General features: G+C 50.1%; 1 protein-coding gene across 1 annotated transcript in view; it reads right to left on the bottom strand.

The window, feature by feature from the left end:
- ALPK2 (alpha kinase 2) overlaps positions 1-22,439 on the bottom strand; it is a 104,100-nt gene that overhangs the window by 4,117 nt on the left and 77,544 nt on the right. The window contains exons 9-12 of the mRNA XM_021686224.1: positions 20,997-21,271; positions 19,222-19,310; positions 13,966-14,183; positions 8,871-8,919 (exon numbers count right to left, since the gene is read on the bottom strand). Coding sequence (XP_021541899.1) covers positions 8,871-8,919; positions 13,966-14,183; positions 19,222-19,310; positions 20,997-21,271 — 631 coding nt within the window. The remainder of the gene's footprint in view (positions 1-8,870; positions 8,920-13,965; positions 14,184-19,221; positions 19,311-20,996; positions 21,272-22,439) is intronic.

Below are 22,439 nucleotides of genomic sequence, written 5' to 3'. Positions count from 1 at the left end.
ATTAGGGTCCGGGATCCTGCATTTCTAAGGAGGTCCGGGGGTCTGCACTGTGGTCTGGGATCCTGCATTTCTAAGAAGGTCTGGGGGGCTGCTGATGCCACTGGTCCAGCAACCCCACCTGGAGGGGCCAAGAGATGAACTGAAGTGTGATGACTTCAAGTCAGCCCTACTGCATCTTGGAGACACTTTTCTATTTAAATTGGAACACAGGCATATGGTTGTTCGTGAAAGTTGTGTCATCCTAGGAAGCTCTCTATTTCCACAATCCTGTCCTGACTCAGCACAGATTTATTCAGTACTCACTACGCGTTGGCAGCCATGCTAGGCTGACTTCTTGATAATCAGACTCTTACAAAAATCCCCAGCTGATGGCATAGCCGGCTTTTCTCTCTCTCTCTCTCTCTCTCTCCTCAGCTCATCATGGCTTCCCTGTGCCATGGATTGCCTCCAAACACACCTGGAGAGGGCACGTGGGTGGAGCCAAGTGGCAGAAACTTCCAGATCTGGCTGTGTTGAACGAATTAAGGTTTTTGTCTGACTTACTAAGGGACCGGTTAAAACTTCGTAGGATGAGAAAAAGCAATAGAGAATTCCCACACTTTAGTTAATCCTTTTAGAAGCAAGCCAGAGGCTATTTAGAACAAATTTTAGTTTGAGATCCTTTCTGAAGAAACTTTTAATTTATAGGGAATGGCTACAAGGACCCAGAATTCAGGGTGAGGAGAGGGGTGAGGAATTGAAATAAACCTCTAGTTTTGGGGGGTGTGTGTACAAGAAAGCCAGGGCTGGGTTTATGAACAGATAGAACAGATTGCTATCTACATGTACAAAAGGAGGGACCCGGGGCAGCCCCCCACTCTGGAACCATCTGGTAATTCCTACAGTTCTGTCAATACCCTCCATTTCTTCATTTGTTCCTTCATTAGGCACCAGCTAGACAGCAGACATGATGGGGAGATTAAAAAGGATTAATAAGGTACGTGGCCCTTTTCCAGAAGCTGGCCATCTTGTAGGGAAGACAGATACACAAACAAATAATTACATTTTATGTGATAAACAGCTACAGGAACCTGAGAGATGGGGCTTTTCCCACTGCGCCATGGGTCCTGAGCAGGATTCACACAGGAAGGACGGCTTGGGGTTTATGTGGCAGAGGGAATGGCATGGGTGAAGATTCAGAGGACGTTCCGAGCAAGAGCAGGTGTTCTGAGGAGGGATGAGGCCAGAGGACATTTGTGGAAGGCTTCAGGAGCCATGCTATGTAATTGTTCCTGTGGGTCGGCATTTCCCGAAATATGTTCCAAGGAGCAAGAGCCCCACAAGATGCTTTGAAATAAAAATCATCCTGTGGTGTAAGTACTGCAATTAATGCTCTATAATCTTTCTCCCTGCGCCCCTGGGCCTTGAAATCACCCACTGGCTCTTTAAACACCATATGAAGTTTCACACTAAAGAGACCACCTACACTTGTTCAACCCAGGGTTTCCCAAGATTATTTGACAACAGGAATCTTGTTTTCACACAATCCCTTTGAAAATGCTTCTGTAAGAGTCGCTGAGCTCTTTGCGGTGGGGATGCTGTAATGTAACCGCATCTGTGTTTTCTACACAAGTTGTGTTCTGAGCTTGTCTATGATCTTCCTCCCTTTGGAGAGGTGACCTTCGCACCCCACCCCCACAAGCACCATGGGAACCCTGGTCCGGCCACCACCACCTCACCCAGACTACGGCTGTAGCCTCCCGGGGGCTGTCCTTGCTGCTCGCCATGTTGGGCAGTCTCCTGCCCCACAGGGTAAGTCAGATCATGGTCACACAGCTGCTCAAGTGGCTCCATGTCCCTGAGAAGCCACCCCAGCTCCTTCGCTTGGCTGACAGCCCGCTCTGCCCCAGCCTGCCCACTCTCTGCCCTTCCGCCTCCTCTCGGCTCCTCCCTCAGGCCCCAATTTGAGCAATAGCCTGGGGAGGCTCCATGGAAACCGGCCCTGGCACTTTCTTCCCTGACATCCGCCCAGGCTGGAAAACAGCGGAATCGTAAAGAGAGGAGGGCCAAAAGCAGCCCACGAGTCTGGTTCTCTGGTTCTGCTGGCAAGGGCATTCTAGAAGCCCTGCACACTTGCATGGCTTCTGCTGTCTTGCTGCTGAAGGAACCTCCCTAAGCCAGGAGGGGCTCTGTGCTGTGAGCCCTGAGGAAGCGAGAGCAGGAGGGAGGCCCTGGGGAGGTGAGGGAGAACCAAGCATCTACAATGGTCCCCGTTCTCATGACCATGGGTCCCCACAGATACGCCAGCACATAGTCCTCTCCTTAATATCTGAAACACAAACTCAAGTCAGGACACAGAGGGCCAAGGAGGGGATCCTGGAGACCAGACAGCTCTAAAATAGGCAGTCTGAGAGTCATCCACTGTACTCAGCCCCAGAGCTGTGATTCCCAAAGCTCCTGCCCAAACCCAGATTTTAGCTGCAGAGGGAGGAGCAGCCCCTTTAGGGCACAGAGCTGGGCAGTTAAGACAAAAGGGCATCAGCATTCCCATTAAGGTTTCACCATCAGAGAGCATCTGGGCATGGGGTGGTCATGGCCACATTTTTAGTGTGCTCAGGATGGGACGGCACTGACTGAGGCGCCTTCTTTATATGACAAGTTCTGAAATCTTTAGGGAAGGGTTTCTGCTCCTCTGGAACATCACTCCACAGTGAGCCCCTCATTCTTTGTGGGACACACACACACAGAGACACACAACACTCCTTTTTCTAGCTACTTTCTAGACATTTTCATGTCTTCTCTTGACAAACTTGTTGAGTCCATGGCATCTTTGTGGCACGTTCCCTCTTCCATCCCTATAACCTGGCTCCAGCGCACTTTGCTTGGACCTTCCTGGAGGCACTGAGAACTTCTTTCTGGACAGTCTGGTCTTCATCTAGCCCTATGCTCTCAGGCTCTTGTGAACCCTGACCCTCTTGGCCCTCAGTTCTTCATCTTCCATTTCCCTCCTCCTGTCTTCCAGGGGCCCATCCTGCAGGGGCCCATCTCAAACCCTTCAACCTCTCTAGATGTTCTTTCTGTTCAGACTTGCCTCTGAAGCTGGATGGCAAATGACAAGGAGCCTGGCTGCAGGTCACTCTGGTCCTGGGGATGGCCAGGCTGGGGGGTAGTGCCGAGGAAGGGGGAGAAGCCCACAGCGCCAACTTTACTCCCTTCAACAAGCTGTCCTTTGCAAGACTTTTGGGCAAAGACCAGGAGACTGCCATGCTATTCCCACTCCATGGAAGGGTATGTCCTTGCTGACTGTTGGATCCAGGAGACTCTGAACACACCAAGAACATTGCTGTTGGTGCCAGCCTTGCCAAAATTGTGAAAAAGGTAAATGTTCCCTTCATGGGCCTCCAGACCTCCTTGATGGCCAAGACTGGCCAAATAAACCAGCCACTGGCCAACGTGCTCTACTGTGTGATGGCTTGATCAGATTAAAACAGGATGCAGACTGCCCTCCAGGATAGATGACAATGGGGCCGTGGGGAAAGCGGAGAGTTAGGTAAGGTGCCTTTCTCAGGTCCCTTAGACCTGAGAGACTGTCCTCTGAAGCCTGCGATGGCAAGTCAGCTGGAATGTGTGGGTTCTACAGGGACACAGCCCTGCTTGTGAGAAGCACTTACAGGATGTCAGGAAATTCTGTCCCCGGGTCCGTTCGTTTCCTCCCCTCCTGGCAGATTCATGCATTAATGGTCTGCCTGGAGTCAGCACACACGCAGGGCGCGTGCACACACACACACAAACACACACACACACCATGCGCACGCACACGCACACACAAGCCTACCGTAGGGCTGTGTATCTTGAATACAAATCCTATTTCTTTGCATCCCCCAGCTTGTGTTGCCCTTTCCCTCCAGGTACGGTGGGGTCTCAGACTTGTGCCTGCCCGTGGGCACACGAGGCTCCGCCGTGGGCTGCTCTTGGCAGTGAGGATAGAGCCTTTTTTTCTGGAGCTTAGCTTGACTAAATGTGGGAGTCTGGTTTAATCTTTCCTCTTTTTCAGGGCTTGTAGGACGAGAGCTGCACACACCAACAGCGGCAGAGCCTGCTTTCTCAGGGCAATTGTCCTTCCCAGGCTCCTGCCTTGACATTTGGGTCCCCATCACCTCATGTTTGCCCTTCTGCAGGGAACAAGCCATTTGTCATTCTGTCTCCTGAATTTGGTTTCCACGTCAGGGACACTGGGCATTGCCATGCATCTCGTGGCTGCTTCTTTCTTTCAAGTGTAGAAGTCTGAGATACTGGCGCTGGTCACCCTGAGGAGTGTCCTTTGGTGCTCTTCACATCAGACCTATGTCGTCCAATGCTTACTGACTGGGAAGAAATCTACTCAGCGTACTCTTCGCTGTTTCACTTTAATCCCCGCAACATAAAATGAGCTTTTTTTTTTTGGAGCCTATAAAGGGAAAACGTATTGGCTCTGGTGCCCTCTGGTGGCCAATCACATCACGCCATCTCCCCAGAAATTCAATGGCTGGCTGGGAGGGGCGCAGGTTTGCAGGACCTCCTGGGACACCTGCCGGTCGGCTCCCCTACACATGGTTTACACGGGCTTTGATTTGGTGAAGTTAACTTTCTAAATCTCCAGTTATAGAACTAGGCGTTTTCCCTTTTCCCCTTCAAAGAGCTTTCAAGCAATTCCAAATGGGAAAAATATTCAACTGTCCGGTCAGTGTCTTGGGTCTGCCGAGAAAATGGGTTATTAGATGTTGTAACAGTGCTATTGGCCACACTTTGTAAGCTGAAGTTTTCGCACTCACCACTGCTGGAAGATCATGGGTACTGAGGGACAGGTGATGCGTTTCCAGACATCTTCCTATCGCTGGCTCCCAGGAGAAATAGGACATACTTCTGTCTTAAGGATCATTCTACCAGGTAAAGTGGCATCAAAACAAATAAGTCATGACAGTTCCTATTTTATTTTACAAGGTTGTAAATAACTGCCTTCAAAATAGTCGCATACCTTCTGCCTTCACTCAACAAGAGGACAAGACAGGTCGCACTTACTGGGAGGCCAGCAGCCAAACATACGGTGCAGATTGAGACATAAGGGAATATTTTCTTTAAATGACACAATGGCTTCTCTTCCTGCCAAAGATTCTGACCACTGCTGGCCAGAGAAGGGTGGGTCCTAAATTTGGGAGATCTTTTTCTTGCTGCTTTAAACAATACAGTGTATTGTTTATTATTAAAAAAGAAATTTTTTAAGTTTATTTTTTTCAGTAATCTCTACACCCAACGTGGGGCCCGAACTCACGACCCCAAGATAAGAGTCACATGCTCTTCAGATTGAGCCCGCCAGGTGCCCCTGTTTATTATTATTGTTGTTATTAATTATTAGTAAAGTAAGTCAGACTGGCCTCCTCCATGCTTCTCCCATCCATGCCTTGTGTTCTTTCTAATGTGGTTAAAAGACCGTGTGTAATGCTGCCTACACGGAACACTGCTTCTTAGGATTGTGCCCATTCCCCAGGCTCCTCCCTTTCCAGCCGGGATGAGTTAAGCCCTCTGGGGTGCTTGCTAAGAATAAAGAGAAAGTGCATTATGGACACCTAGCTGTCCATCCTCTCTCCTGCTCTGCAGAGGCCCTGGGGCCTCTGCAGCGCTCCCCAGCCTCTTCCCCAGCTTGCAGTCCTTCCCACCTGGACTCTCCTCAGCCTGTCTTGGAGCTGCCTTCGAATCAGAACCCTTTCTAAGGGTTCTTCCCTTTGAGCTCCATGTTGCAGCTCTAGCTTTCCCTGGAGAGTCTCTTCAGCTGAATTTCAGCTCCAAACGTGCCGTGATTGTAAGCAGCCCGCCCCTTTCCCTGCACCTCCTGCTTGGGAAAGTAAGAAGGTTGGACATGATTGTTGGTTCTCAATCCAGAGCAGAGGGGTTCCCAGGGGCCTCCGAAGAGATCTCCCAACCACTCCTTACACTCCAATCGAGGGTCCCCCTTTTATCAGTTTTTTAAACTGGGCTTCTAAGAAGTGTCTCTTTGGGGGAAAAAAATTGTGACTTAGGAAAATCTGAAAGAACAGTTTTTAAAAAACAATGGACAAGATGATCTAGTATCCCTTCTAAAGCTCTCAGATGCTTCAGAACTCTCTTCTGTCCCATCTCCTCCTGACCACTCCTTAGGAGAGAAGGCCATAAGTAACATTTTAGAGACAACATTTTGCACTGGGCTCCAGCCATCAGCTCTTCTAATGGGTCTTGGGCAGTTGTCCCAAGCCACATAAGTCACATTAAAGCTGAGAACAAAACCAAGGGATTGCATTTCTTTTTAAAATGAGGACCAAAATGTACAATGAGTTCCCGGAAACTGTTAAGATGCTTTTAAAAGATGTCTTAAATAATCATGCTCTTAAGCTTGTCTTAGCTTTTGAAACTTCTTGGGCAGGTTTCTGCTTTGTTTTGGTAGAAAGCTGTTCTAAAGAATGCTATAAAATTTGTATACCCTGGCATCAGGCTGAGGGAAGAGGGAGGAAGGAAACCAGTGTTGATCACGCACATACTGAGCTTCCGGGCCTGGATGCAGATTAACGGGGGTGGGGGAGGGATCCTCAAGACAGCCCTCTGTGTCCCCATTCGGTAGATCAGTGGCTTCCAGAACTTAAAGTCACGTGACCCGGGATGCCTGGGTGGCCCGGTCTGTTAGACTTCCAACTCTTGGTTTCTGCTCGGGTCATGATCTCGCATTGTGGGATCAAGACTCTATGTTAGTGAGGAATCTGCTTGTTCGTCTCCCTCCAATTCTGCCCCTCTCCCCCCCACTCGCACGCTCACTCTCACTCTCTCTCTATCAAATAAATAAAATCTTCAAAAAAAAAAATTTTTTTTTTTAAAGTCACCTGATCACATAGCTGGTAAGACAAGAACCCAGCATTCAAACCAGGTGTGCATGATGCTGAATTTGCAATCGCCCACAGGGAACACGGAATCTGCTTTACTTGGGCAATGCTTTTGAGGTCCAGAGAAATCTCTTCATAAATAGCAGCACCATTATTTTCTTCCCTAAGTGGGGGAAACTGTCCAGGACAAATGACTAACTCGATGGGTATGAGGACAGCAGACATGAAATGGCACCATCCCGCGCACACCAGGATGTGCGGTCACCCATCCCACGGGCCGGACAAGCGCCTGTAACACAAGAAGAAGCAAGGCTGCCACTGGGAGAGTCACAAGTAAATGGCACAAGCCAAGATTTGAACCCAAGACTCTCTCTGAAACCCCAGTTCTCCCCACTATACGTCGTACCCCGCCTGCCATGCTCTCCTCACATACCCAAGGCCACAACGACATTTCCAGACTCATCTGATGTTTAGGGCTCTGGTCGGCACTGGGGACGCCATACGGAGGGAATCCCCACACAAAACTGTATTATCCTGAGCCGCTTTTTAGAAGGAAAACACCCAAACTGCATCTTAGTTCTAAACCCAGACCACAAGCTCTGTGTTGTCAGTGAGAACTCTGTGAATCAGAGTCAATGATCTGGAGGTTAAAGGGTCCCTTTTCCCCTTTTTTTTGCCCCATTCCTCTGCTTTTCTCTGCCCTTCACTAAGGTTGGAGATGGGTTTACTTGTTGAGGGACTGCTGATGCTGGTGGACGGAAATAACCAGAAAGTTCTCTCGGATAAGTCGTTAGCAGCCATGGGGGAGTAAGCTCTATTAATCAGGCCGTTCTGTTTTCTCTATTTCTGATGTTGTGACATCTGGGGTCTTGCTCACCCTGGAGAGACTGCCCTTCCCAGGTAGCCAATTCCTAGAGATAGTGGATGACTGGCCTTCTAGAACACCTTTCGTATGCAAACTAGCCCATCTAAAGCCAGTTCTCACACCTGCCTTCATGGCACCAGGGCCAGACAAGGAGGACAGCCCCTCAACCCCAGAGCCTGCTGACATTTTTCACACTAGCCAATCCCAAGCTTGCTTTCCCTGCCTCACCCATTCCTTCCCTTGAAAACCAAATCAAACATGTTGCTCATGTTCTGCCTCCAGACTGACCCTCGTGCTTCCCCGTGTGGACCCCGCAGCCTGGCCCTCTTAGGGATTGTGTGCAACAAACGCTTGTCAGTGGCTTTTGTCCTCCTTTTCCATCCAGAAAAGGATTGGCCTCGCCATATCTGGACAATAATAACACATAAGCCATCCATCCCTTCGAAAAGTCATCCATCCCTCAATTTCGTCCTCGTAATAGACAGTCTTAGGCCATGGGAACAGCGGGAGTGGGCAAAAGCAAGGGGCAACTCCAACCCAGAACTGTATTTTCACCAGGAACCACAGATTGCCTGCCTTCTCCTCAACGGTGGTCCAGCAAAGCAGAGAGAAGGCACAGATGTTCAAGAGAGAAGCCAGTAAGATGTTACAGTGCCATCGGGCAGAGCCCACACGGAACCAAGCAAGACCCTACACTGAACTGGGAAAACAAAGCCACACAACCACCAGAGTAATGCATCACAGCTGTTCCCTAGCCACTTGCTCCTGAAACCACCTCCAGGGAAGTGTGGGAGCCGCCTGAAGGACTTTTTGGGAAAAGGGGGGGGGGGGATCGTTAAAAATATGCAAATTGAATTCACTGCACTCAAATGCAAAAAATTAAGAAGGTTCTAATAGTGAAGATATCAAAGGCAGAAAAATGGAATGTTCGTGATTAAAAGAAATTCCAATCATGCTGGCGTTGACCCCCCATGGCTCTCCTGGTAAGTGAGAGAAGCGAATTGAATTCGTCCCAGGAACATTTGTCATCTGCAGTTAGGACAAGAAATCGACTTGCCCACATCGGTTTCTAGGTTTGTGTGCCCGGCAGGTGTTTGGAGGCTCAGAATCGAATGAGACGTGCTGGGGGTTTTTCTACTCACCCTTTAGCCAGCGTTGCTATGCCAACGTCAGTTAACTTCATTCCTACACCTACAGGGAGAGAGAGAGGGGGGATTTGTGTTACCCGGGGCTCCTGGGAAAGGACTGGCCATCCATTCCGGGGGAAGGGGTACTGATAGCCCACCCGCCTTCCTCTCCTACATAAGCACACGTTCCTCCTCATTTCCATCAGCACTGACGGCCTTGCAGACATACTTCCAGCTTTGTGGGATGATAACGGGGGACGGCAGGCCCCCGACAGCACGTTAGGGGAATTGTGTCTCGCGGGAACCAGTGGTGGGGCCTGCCACCCCCAGCCACCCCCAGCCCTTTGTAGCTCGGGCAACGATGTCCTCTGTGTGCCTGGCCCACCCCCCGCTGCCGTAGCTCCATGCACAGCTCTGAGCCCGGCTGCCTGGCCCGCAAGCTCTCTCCCTGGAAACGCTCAGACGGGCCTTCGGTCTGCTCCACCGGGTCACTGCAGTGGCGGGTGACGTGGGCATGGGCGTGGGCTGGGGGTGGTGGTGAGGTCAGCAGTGAGAGAGTCCAAGATGGCATTGGTTCAGTTCCAAGCCAAACTCCAGACATGCGATTTCCCATCCGCGTAAAGATGGTTTCCCAATTAAGGAGGGAAGATTTTCTGGGTTGGCTTTAGGCCCAGGGAAACACTCCTGAGTTACATGGAGACTTGGAACTACTGGCCTGGAGATGCTGACTGCTGTGACCCATGGTCTAACCCTTTAACTTATCCTCACCTCTACCCATTAAACCATGGGGGTGGGGGGAGCTGGTTACCCACACCAAAACAAGCCACACAGCTCCCTGAGCTTCCCACTCTGGTTCAGCAAGAGCCACGGTACCCCGGATAGAAGCGCAAGCGCACAGGAGGTTTTTTGCCTCTGCCTCTCCAGCAGGAGCAGTTGAGAGAGTGGCTGAGGAACCAGAGACTCAAAGAAAACGGAAAATCCTTCTGTCTTGCAGGGCGGGGAAGGCCGGAGTAGCCATCACCTGGAGCGGGAGAAGAGCCATGCTCCTGTCCCCGTCTCACTCTGCATCGCTAACCTCTTCCAGATCTGGAGGAAGACAAACCTTTCTGACGCCCAGAGTGTGGATGTCCTCTGGCCTTTCCAGACTCTCCTTGCCAGACCCGGGAGCATTCAGCTCCTGTCTCTCTAGGGTGGTGGCCACGGGCATGGGCTCCAACTCAGTGGACCTCCGCCTCAAGCACATGCCTGCAATCTAGTGATAGGCCTTCTGTGGCAGAGCATGGGGTCCACGGTGCTACCCCACCAGTCTGTCTGGCTTGCCTCCCCCTCTCTTGCCCCTACCTCTTGTCCTACCCAGGCCTGTGGTTGCTGTATTCCCCATGGCCAGCAGATGACCCGCTCGCAGAGGGGCCTGGCAGCACAGAAACCGGTCTGGGCTGTGGACGAAGGAACCAGCATCCTCTCCCAAGCCAACCCCGAGGTCAGACTTGATGGCAGCCCAGCTCCGTGGGTCTCCGCTCTTATGAGCGCTGCTTTCAGAGGCCCGGGAGAGGAACCCTAATGGGTTAATGCCCTGATTCAGCAGCATCTGCCCAGAGCATGGCAAAAATACAAGCCATGCTGCTATTCAGGCTGGTTAGTCAGACAGAAGCAATGGTATTCCTTTTCTGCAGTGCACCTGTGAGCTAAATCAGACCCGGCACTTTGGGTGAGCCAGTGAGCATTTTAAAAGCCGCTTTCGCAGAGGGCGAATAATTCATCTCATTCTTGCAAAGCTGCTAACAACGAGAACATATGCAGAAATGCTTCACATAACCTTTATTACAGGGGCTGTGCTTAAAAAAAAAAAAAAAAAAAAGACACCAAATTATAAAAGCCCTCTTTGGACATCTTGTTTTTGTGGAATGCTGTATTTAAAAATCACAGCTCTGAGCTGCATTTCAGTCCAATTTTAAAAGGTCATTTGGCAAAAGGTCCTTGAACTTGGGAATTGCTTTTCCTGCCTCTCACAATTACCAGCTATCACTTACAGTTGAGAAAAATATAATATAATTTTGAAAAGGAAACGTGTCTCGGTTTAGTAATTTGCTGGGGATTCAACCAAAGTCTCCATAGGATAATAATTTGAATTCTAGTGTGGAGCAATGAAGTGGAGCGGGGGATAACAGTCATCTACGGGTCGTTTCTGGTGGAAGGAAGGAAGGAAGTAGGCAGCATCAGGAATTTGTTCTCCAGAACTTGAGTTCTTGGGTCCTTGGGGTGACCGCTTCTTAGGATCCCTAGTGATCTCAGAGGTGGGCAGACCTCAGGGCCAAATCACATGCGGGGATTTCACCCCCAAGCTTGCAGAACCCACCACAATCCTGTCAACAACCTAATGCAATGAGGGAGGGGATCGCTTTTAAGAGTCTGAGAAGGTCATAGTGGAGTTGGGTTTGTTTGGGGTTTTTTTAATCCTCATTCCAGTGTCTCAGTTAAATTAGAAAATGTACAGGTTCTCTAGAGAATGGATGTGCTATCTTGTACACAACGATGATGACAATAAAGAGATTTTTCCCAGCAGCAGAGAGTAAATAAACCCCATTATGATACACCGTGCCAACACATTAAACCGCACACATCATTTACCGAGAGATGTAACATTCCACTACGCTTGTTTACAAGTGCCTGGAAGCAAAACTAGCTGTGCACGGAGTTCCATGGTGTTGCTTTTCAGTAGAAGAACTACATTTATTGCAAAATTAACTCTGAAGGAGAAAAGATGGAGGGGGGAATCCAGAATTACACAGCCGGAGTCTAACTAGAATAGATAGGGATGTGTGTGTGTGTGTGTGTGTGTGTGTGTGTGTGTGTGTGTGTGTGTGAGACAGTGGAGTCTCTTCAGAAAGTGAGCGGGTATGGCAGCCTTCAATATGCAGATTGGCCCCATCTGCAAGACTGTAACACGGTGCACTTCCCAGCTGGCCTACAAGAAGGTCCTCACTAGAAGCTTTAACATCGGGAGACACTTGGCAATCTCTCGCAAATTGGTAAATTTGCAGTTTAGTGGAAAGAGCTTGGCTTTTGGAGTCAGAAACCACAGGGTAGAGTCTTGGACCCCTCTGCTTATTAGCTGAGTGACAGCAGACAAAGCACTGTCTCTGAGCCTCTGTTTTCTCATCTGTAAAATGGGATCCTAATGTCTTCTTTGCAGACTTATGTCTTATGTCTTCCTTTTGTCTTATGAAGATCAGACAAAAATTATAGGAAAAAATGAGTACATACAAAAAGGGGGACCTCTCTGAACATTTTTGCAACTTCTTGTGTCTATGGTTATCTCAAAATAAAAAGTTTAAAAAACCGGGGAACACTTACTATGTGGCAATGCTGTGCTACCTGTCTTCCCATTCTGTTTAAGCCTCACAACAACCCCACATGTAAAGTACTGAGGCGCAGAGAGGGAAGTAATTTGCCCAAGGCTCACAGCTAGGAAGCGGTGGGAACAGAACCCAGAGGCAGTCTTGCTCTTCACCGCCAGGCTGTAGAAAGAGCTGGAGATCCTTGTCTGTGACAAGGTCTGACATAGAGCAGGCACCCGATTATAGTTCAGATTTTTCTTTGCAGTATTATTATTTGGAAAGGAAGAGGAAAAGGAAAACCCTTGTGGTAGAAACTGTTGGTGCCCCACCCACTGCCCTCACCCTAACCGCTTCTGTGCACGCTGGCCCCCCTCCACATGCCACCAGCATTTCTTTGCCTGAGAACTTTCTCTGATCACGGGAGCCTGCTTTGCTCAGCTTGGCTTGTCCATGTGCAGGGGGCCAGTGCAGGAGCATTAACACCCCCACCAGGAGTAGCCTTCCACCGGTAGCTGAAGACAGTTGGTGTATAAATACCCCCGCTCCCTCACTCCTTGCGTGAGATAATTCTGAGGAGCGTGCTCTGCACAGGCTCCCAGAGTCTCCCCAGCAGGCGGGAGCTTCAGTGACCCGCCGCGGAAACTGGCATTGTTATAAGGTTCCCCTGCTGGCCGCCTTCCCACTGCCTGTCCCACTTCTCTCTCCTACCAGCGTTTCCTGGGATCCCTTCCCCAATATTTGTACCTGAACATTTGTGTGCAGGAAAGGATTAACCTTGCCCAAATAAAGGTTCAATCCTCGCCCAGCTCCTGAGAGGTAACCCCTAAGCCCCGGAATGACCTGCCTGATAAGAGTGTCTTGGTCTACCTGGGGCCATGGGTGTGACCTCTGGAGAGGCTAGAGACCAAAGTCCACCTTGTGACTAGTGATGCCTATGTGACGTCCCCCCCCCCCCCCCGCCCAGTAAAAACTCTGAACACCGAGGTTTGGGCGAGCTTCCCATGCTCTTCCTGTGCACTGCCACACATCGTTGCTGGGAGAAGTAAGCACTGTCTACATGACTCCACTGTGACAGGACACCTGCCAGTTCCACCTGGCTTCCCCCTGACTCTGCCCCACGAGCCTCTTCCTTTTGCTAACTTGAGTCTGTATCCTTTCACTGTAAGGAACCATAACCATGAATGTAAAGGATTTTCTGAATTCTGTGAGTTCTTCCAGCAAATCAATGAACCAGAAGGTGGTCTTGGGGAACCCCAAACTGCAACTGGTCTCAGGGCTGTCTCTCTGGGTACCCTAATTATCATATCCCCACTTCATATGACAAAGGCATTCCCGTCAATTTGCATATAAATTGATAATGCTGCAAACTAGCCAGTGGAGCTTGAAAATCTAAAGCAACTGTGAAAGACCCTTTCACCTATTAAGAATGAATGATTACATCTTAATTCATCTTTTGGTACAGCCAGATTTTCCTCCATACTTCGGAATTGCCCCTGTGGAGGATAGAACAATCAAGCCAATTTTCGGTTACCTGTAGTAATAGGAACGCATTATTGGTATGAATTATTACAATGTACTTTAGTGCTCCATTTGGCTGGTCATTTCAGGTTCCTCTCTCAGCCCTTGTGTCTGATGAGACATTAGTCACACCTTCTGCTGGTGAAGATGCTTAAAGGCATCCAGCAGACCTCTCCCTCTCCTCCCGTCCACACCCCCAGGAATATTCCAGGCCCGCGGCATCCCTGGAAGCCAGGCCAGGCTGCTTTCCTCACCCTGCATGTCCGTGACCAGGAGGCAGCCACTTGTCTTCTGGTATACCCAGTGCTGGAAGGTACAACACTTCTGACCAGCCTCCGATTCTCTTCTCAAGAAGTTTATCTCCTTCCCATCCCTGATGGAATACTTCACAAATTCTCCAATCAGCTCCTCCTCCACTGTTGCATAAGGGATGTTGTTCGCAGGGCGATGGATAAGAAAGATGGGAATTATCCTGGAAGGGAAGACAGCATGGGCACACATCACGTTCTCACCTGGAATTAGAGACTGGGGGCATTCTGCCTTCACTTGGGGGAGCGGGGAGATGCAGAACAAATCCCCAGACCCCACGGGATATAGGCTGGCCCCCGACCACAGTGGTTGTTCGGTAGGTGGGAGGATACATTTCTGTCTTTCCTTTGTGCCTGGAGTTGGTCAGAAGTGCTTCCTTGGGAAGGAGTTTGACTGCCCAAGTGGAAATGAATGTTTGCTTTATAGTCATATCTCAGCGACCCATTGGCCATACATCCACCCATCATTTCTCCTTCTTTCTTTCTTGCCTTCCTCCCTTCCATTCAGTCGGCAAATATTCATTCAGTGGTTTCTATGTCAGATGGTCTTCCACATGCTGTTCCAGAAAACAGCAAAGAAAACAGAGGCTCTGCTCTCAAGGATCTTACATTTAAATGAGGGAGACAGGCAATAAAGAAGTCAGTGTATAGTAGTGCTAGGTGCTAGGTGAAAAAATAAAGCAGTGGAAAGGTGCTAGGTAGCGCAAGGATCAGGCAGGGGCTGCTATTTTACTGAGGGAGGTCAGAGAAGGCCTTGTTAAGAAAGAACGTTTGAGCAGAGACCTGTAGGAAGGGAGGTAGGGAGCCATGAAGGTATCTATGGGAAGGGCATTCTAAGTAGAAGGAACAACAAAGGGAAAAGGCACTGGTGCAGGAGCATTCTTGGTGGGTTCCAAGAGCAGGGAGGGGCCCGTGTGGCTGGAGTAGAGTCAGCAAAGGGGAGGTGGTAGCAGGTGGGTGCAGACAGGGAGGGAACGGGAAGCCAGACCTTATGGGGTCTGGAAGGTCATTTGAAAAACTCTGGCCCTTTGTACCGATTCGGATGAGAGGCTCCTGGTGGGTTTTGGACAGAGGAGTGCCACGATCACACACCCGTGTTATGGACGAGTCTGCCACTCTGGGGAGGAGGGGCCGTGCGGGGGCGAGGGCTGAGCAGGGAGACCAGGGAGCACACAGCACAACAGTGCTGGTGGCCGCAGGGGAGAAGGGATACGTCCCGAATGGGGTTTTCCGCACAGTCCATTCGCCGTCACCCCCCTAGATGATTGTTTCCCATCGCTCCTCTCCTCACTCCGCCCCCCTCCTCCCCAGCCTCCCTCTCAGCTGATGGCCTTGCTTCCTGGGTTACGGTGCAGACTGAAACAATCAGAAGAGAGCTTCTAAGAGCTGCCACCACCATAGAGTCCTACCTCCCGGAGTCTGCGCCCCCCCTTTGCCCCCCATGATGGCTTAAGCCTCCTTGCTCCCCCCTGCACCTCTTCTTCCACTGGTGTCCCGGATCTGGCCACCCCCTCTGATATCAGGGATATTGCCCCAGCAAGTACTGCCCACATCCTCCATCCCCTCTTCCCTCTGCAGAACCATCATTGCCAAGTGGCCCAGCAACATGCTGAGACACTCTGCACAGCATGCTGACCCCACAGCCCCTCAACCACCGACTCACGGCTGCCATCCAAACTCAGATCAGTTTAGACTCACTGTCTGCAGTCCCTCCCCTCCCAGTCTCTCTGGAACCCACTCACGGAGGCAGGCCCACTAAAGAAGCTTCGGTCAAGGGCACAGTAGCATCCAGGTGTGGCTGAGTCCAACGGTCTCCTCTTCGTCGCCGTCTCACTTGCTCTCAGTGCCACTGGACACAGCTGATCTCTCAAAGCACCTTCCCGCTGCTTCCAGAGACTCACCTCCTCTTGGTCTCCTTCCTGCTCCACTGGCTACTTTTTTCCTGTCTCCTTCGCTGGATCCTCATTTCTCCCCAAACTTTAGAGCCGGCATGCCCTGGGAGAGCTCTTCTCTCTCTGCCCACACTGGCCAGTGACATCCTTGCTTCAAGTACAGTCGGCATGGTGACCGTTTCCACGTTTATATCCCCGGTCCAGACCTCTCCCCTGAGTTCCTGACTCACATGTCCAGCCTCCTACTCTCTTCGATCGATGCCTAATAGGCACCTCAAATTTAACACAGCCAAAACTGAACTCCTCATGTGCCCCACACTCCTATCTCTGCCCCACCTCGGTGACTGGCGGCTCACCCTCCCATTCTTTTCATTCAATAAAGGTCTACTGAGTAGCTTATGCCAGAATCTCAAAAACTCACCAGGAAAGCGAACATGAAAGAGACACAGCCCCTGCTTTGCAGGGACAAACGCTGGGAAGGGAGGTGCACCCTGCTCCCAACTCCTAACTAATAAAGACAGGCTGCAGGCTTTCCAGGGGCGGCGTGGCGTGACTTGAGTTGTAAAGACTGAGTAGAAATCAGCTGGTAGAGCGGGAGGCAAGGGGGAGGGGCACGCTAACAACCCCATCCCCTCCATCTTGGTACCCCTAACTTAGTGTCCCCCCCCCCGCTCACTCACACACGCACACGAGCCCATCTGAGTCCCACCCCCAGGTCCTCTCCTCACCCCACCCTGCCTGAGCTGAAGCTTCCCTAACACTCCTCCCTGAGGTCCGCCGCAGGGGTGCTCTGCCTGCCCCTCCCACTCCCCAGTTACGCTAGCATGGAGCAAAGATGTGACGTCCCAACTGGCCCTTCCCGTTCATCAGTCACTGAGCAAGGAATAAACCGCACAGGGGCTTATGGGGGGATGTGTAGGAATGCGCCTCACCTACCACTCACTGCGGGAGCAACCATGCGTTGGTTTGGCTCCAAGTCCAATTCGCTCTTTGACCCGTTACCCCTCGGGTATTCATTTCTAATTCATTTTCTACCCAATTTCTTTTCTATTTCATACGACACAAAAATCCCGCTTGCTGGGGCGCCCGGGTGGCTCAGTCAGTGAAGAGTCCAACTCTTGGTTTTGGTTCAGGTCGTGATCTCAGGGTCGTGGGATCGAGCCCCGCATTGGGCTCTGCGCTCAGCACAGCCTGCTTGAGATTCTCTCTCCCTCTGCCTCTGCCCCTCCTGCTCATGCTCTCTTTCTCTCTCTCTCTCTCAAATAAATAAGTAAGTCCTAAAAAAAAAAAAAATCCCGCTTGCTAAGGTCACTCATTCTGATGGCTTTTAATTATTGCCCAGGATCTTGCCGCACCACCTGAGCGTTGACTCTTTTCCCCTCTGGAAGGACCCTCTCCCCTTAACCGGGTCTGGGACACTGCCCCTCCCCCTGCTGTCCAGTGACCAAGTCCCACTACTACTGCCCCTCCCCGGGGCTGTAGCGAGGCCTCTCCGACTGCTCTCACTGCGTCCAGCCTCTGCACCTCCTCTCGCGTGGGCCTCTTCCTTCCGGGGGCTAGCACTGATGCCCCCACCAATGTTCTGCCCTCCATTTGCACCGCCACCGCCAGGTGGAAACGTCTCGGTGGTCCCTGCACACCCCGGAGCATCTCGAGGCTGAGAAGCATCCAAATCATCCCCACCCAACACATACACGATCACACTCACTGTGCCATCTCCTCTAAAGTCCTGCTTGCATTCAGCTTTTCTAACATGGTTTCAAGTATGGAAGCCTTTATGAAGGCTCTGTGTGTGTGTGTGCGTGTGTGTGTGCGTGTGTGTGTGTGTTTCCTGGTGCAGAATCCTCTGATTTTGGTTCAATGAGCATGGAATCGGAGCAGATGCCTTTGTGAGGACCCCTATCCTTCCATATGTTATCATTCATGCACTCACAGATTCTTCCCCTGTAAGGAAGGGACAGGTGTTTACATATCAAAATGTCCTAGTCTGTCTTTAAGCCAGTGACATATACGTGGGGGTGCTGATGACGCTCATTAGCCCCTGTGTCCCTCATAAGCACAGTCCCTTCCCAAGTCCCTGCACCAATCTTTGTATTCATAATTTTGTGCTGTTTTCTTTAGAAAGCCCCCCGATTGTGGTGTCAAGTCACGCAAAACTTGGGTGTGCCTCGCCGGACAGGGCCATGGTCCCGAGCTTTGTGGACAGCTCACCCAGTTGCCTCTCTTCCTCCTTAAGAAGAACTGAAGGGGGCGGAGACTGGGAAAGGGGGCTGGAGAAGAAAGAGAATGTGCGAGTTCACTGTAACTCAGTCCAGATTGCTCTCTTTGTGGGTTTAACAGAAAAGCACTTGTGTATTTTCTTTGCATTATGTTAATTTTTCTTGAAGTTGCTGAGAAATGTTTGTGAACTAAATAAGGACACTAAGCATTTCCTGACAAAGAGCAGAAAGACTGGACTTTCTATATGATATGCCCGATACACCACCTCAGGGAGAGTATTTCCCCCCCTTTGTGAGCTGACAGAATCAATGTAGGCAACAATTCCCTCTTTCCTTCTTCTCCCAGTTTCTACTGAAACACAAAAGACTGTTCTGTCTGAAATTTCCAACGTGCCCTGGCATACCTCTTTCTCTTTCCACTTAAACACACACATATGATCTCAACCACATAAGCAGGCTAGCAACCACAAGTTCCAGACCCCCAAACATCTGCTTGGGTCAATCCATGTTTAGTCAATGAGTGGATTAAAATAATCAGTGTAATTTATCTCTGCAGGGTTCCAGGAAATGGGTAGTATGTTCCTCCACTGATGATACCCAAGTCACTCTTCTTAGACACAGGCACCATATTTTATTTTCATCGTAGGGTAATTGTTTTGTGATAGTCTCGTGTTATCTTATACCGGCTTATTGTTGAGACAATGTCATATCCGGGAAGCAGATACTCTTTCTTTTCTATTTAACATGATACGTTTATCTAATTCATTTTCTATCCAATTCTTTTCTATTTCATATGACACAGTTATTGAATTCATCTCTCCATCCATCTACCCATCCTTCCATCCATCTATCCGTACACACGTGCATGCAAACATACGTTGATTTAAAGAATGTATTAAGTATCTCTCTGTAAGCCTCCGGCCACCTAGTAAGGAACAGGATAGCAGCCACGTGTGTTCTCATAGGTCCCAGACAGAAAGACCAGGTGAACCGCTTGTTCTACTGGTCCTTCTCACCCTCTCCTCCCTCCAGGCCCCCCAAGTCCCTGACAAATCGGGAGTGGTAATACAAGAGCGAGTAAACACACTTACTCTGGCACTTCTCCAAAGCCTTCCAGAGGCTGTGCTTCGGCAGCATAGATCTGGGCATACTGTCGGGCAGTATTCTGGACATAGCATTCCTACATCACCCACACACATGAGAAAGACAAGTGATTAGAAGAAATTCAGAGTTGCCGGTAAAGCTAATCAGATTTCCTGATGTGGGTCAAGCCAATGGATTCCCAAACCCATCCATCCCTTGGTTAGGAGCACAGAAGCAACAATTATTACAACCTAGAGTTGTCCACTTGCCGAGGGGCTCTGAGACCTGAAGGAACTATCTAGGTAAAGCTCAAGTGGTCTCTGGGGCCAGGTGTCCTGAACTACAAAAGTTCTAGAAGCTGGATGGCTGAAATTCACCCTAGGCTAAGGGGAATGGCCCCAGGGCAGCATGTCAGGGCCTGCTGGTCTGCCTGTGAGCTCTCCCATCTGAAGTTCTTCTTCAGGGGTGTGATGAGAGTTGCAGGTAGTGAACAGCTCGACAAGATTGTTTGCCTCGGAAAAGCGAACTGGATTCTGCTTTCTGCTCTGTAGGGCCTCTCCAAGAGGGAGTCTGGATGATGGGGGTTTTCCCTGACTGGACCAGATGGTACTTGAGATGGAAAGATATGCAATGAAAGAACAGAAAAAAGGAGGGTTGATTTGGAGGAGAAAGGAATACAATTGGCAAAATACTATACTCAGAAGAGGGGCTGCCTTCATGAGCCCCAAGTCCCACCTGACATCAGCACATCTGAGACAATGATGGGTGGTTAGAGCTTGACAGTACCCAGGCGATTCAGCGAAGTCTAACCTATCCGTTCTACAGGTAACAGTTCTAGAAGGGCACCTCCTCTGCGAAAGAGCTAGACCCAACACTCTCGAAAGCTTGGCCAGTGCTGATGTCAAGAGTGAAAAACATGGGCCAAAGCGGGAGGGGGAGGCAGGGAGGGAAGCCCATGCTCTCTTCTTGTCTCAAGACTCTATGACTCAGTAACATAGGGAGGTGGGAACTTAGCTGGAGTCTTGGCTCAATCTCTCCACATAGCTTATAGGCGGACATTGACCCAAACTCAGAAAGGCAGAAAACGGGACAAATGCTGAAGCTTCTGATTATACCCCACACCCCTCCATAAACCAAACCAAACCAAACCAAAACAATTTAGAAACTACTCCCCTCGGGGCGCCTGGGTGGCTCAGTCGTTAAGCGTCTGCCTTCGGCTCAGGTCATGATCCCAGGGTCCTGGGATCGAGCCCTGCGTCGGGCTCCCTGCTTGGTGGGAAGCCTGCTTCTCCCTCTGCCACTCCCCCTGCTTGTGTTCCCTCTCTCACTGTGTCTCTCTCTTCAAATAAATAAATAAAATCTTAAAAAAAAAAAAAAAAAAAGAAACTACTCCCTTGGGGATGCTAGGGAATCCTGGCTTCCTGTGTAGCTTGGAGCCCCCACTTTCTATAACATCCTGTGTCCAAGTAGACTCAAACCTTCAAGAACCTCATGGGGCTCCCTTGGAACAGAAATGATCCCAGCCCAGGTCAGAACCAGGGAGGGGCCTCCAGACACAGGCTGAGTCCCAATCGGCTGGCATGAGGGCAAGAAATTGCCCTGAGAACTTGGACTTGGTTCCCAGCATTCGGGCTTGATCCCGTGGCTCCCTTACAACCACACCCCAAAGGGAGAGAAACCCACTCTTGGAGACACTCCCAACAATTCTGAGTCTGACTTTCATCTCAGGCTATCATGGGTCCCCCTCACACCCCAAGGCACTCTTTCGGGCAGGTGCACCCACCTGGGCAGCGAGTTTGTAGTTCCTCTGGATGAGCTCATCGTTGTTTCTGGTCCCGTGGGCAACGGCGCTGTGCACCTTGAGCACGCAGGCGTGGCCGGGCTGGAAGACGGGCATGAGCCCCCGCATCACTTTGCTGCGGAAGGCCTTCCGGTGGACGCCTTCGCCGAAGTGCAACTCCTCCGTGGCAATCTGACCGCGCAGGTGGTCCCCAAAGTAGCTGTCACTGAGGAAGTCTTCCCTGAAGATGAGCTGGCTGAATTCAATCTCTTCACATCCTAAAACACAGCTCACCTTTAGTTGGGCAGAAGATCCCCCCCAGTGCTGCTTCTTGGCTAACGGATGTTCCCACGCAGGGATAAGGGCAAGGCTGGCCTGTAGAACCTAGAGGGGAAACCACACTCCCAACAGAGGCAGAGCTCAAAGATGACATGGTGGGGAGCGGGGGGTGAGTCATCGAGGAGGACGGAGGAGGATCCGTGTGAGGCCTCCCCCGATCCGATGAGAGGGGAGAAGACTGGCTGGAGCAAAACTGAGGAGACCAGGAAAAGAAGTTTAGACAGACCTGGAAAATATGGACAGGACCCTGAAAGGTAATTAAAGGCAAGTTGAAAAGACAGGTGAAGGGTGGAGGAGGGAGGAGGGACCTATGGTAAGATGTGATAGATCAATGTTTCTCAACCCTTTTTCTCATGATTGCCCCCTGAAAGGAGTCTTTTTAGACTTTTTTTCAAATGGCCCCTACCCCGAAATTTTAATTCCACACATATACTGTATATCCGTTTATGTACTATGTGTATATCTGAGCTTCACACACAGAGTGCATGTTTTTTGCCTCCTTAAAAAGCAATTTTTGCCTTCTCGGGGGCAATACTGCCTCCCTGTGTTGAGAATGTCCGTAGTAGACATAAGAAATAGGCAGGCAGGGACACCTGGGTGGCTCAGTCGTTAAGCGTCTGCCTTCAGCTCAGGTCATGATCCCAGGGTCCTGGGATCGAGTCCTGCATGGGGCTTCCTGCTCAGCGGGGAGCCTGCTTCTCTCTCTCCCTCTGCTGCTCCCCCTGCTTGTGCTCTCTCTCTCTGTCAAATAAATAAATAAAATCTTAAAGAAAAAGAAAGAAATAGGCAGGCAAAAACCAAACCGTAACAGGAACTGCCTCTGAAGAAAGACTGAAAAAAAATCTAATCATTTTGGATTTATTTGTAAAAAGAAAAGTAGAATTATTTTTTCTAGCACCAGCTTCAAAGTTGATTCTCCACGTTTCAGGTGCCAATGGACGCAATCAGAAGGCTCTCTTTTAAACTAGAGATGAGCAGGTCAGCCTTCCGATGGGCTGACAGAAGTAAAGAAGATGGCTTTCAATGAAGTAAGTTTGTTTAGATTTTTTTAAATGCCTTCCTCCTCAAAGTAGATGAAAATGGACATCTTTCTGAATGTTTAAAAGA

Source organism: Neomonachus schauinslandi, chromosome 14, assembly GCF_002201575.2.
Source record: "Neomonachus schauinslandi chromosome 14, ASM220157v2, whole genome shotgun sequence".
NCBI classification, from domain to species: Eukaryota; Metazoa; Chordata; class Mammalia; order Carnivora; family Phocidae; genus Neomonachus; species Neomonachus schauinslandi.
The sequence above is the reverse complement of the archived record's forward strand: the minus strand, read 5'-3'. Positions and strand labels throughout refer to the sequence as shown.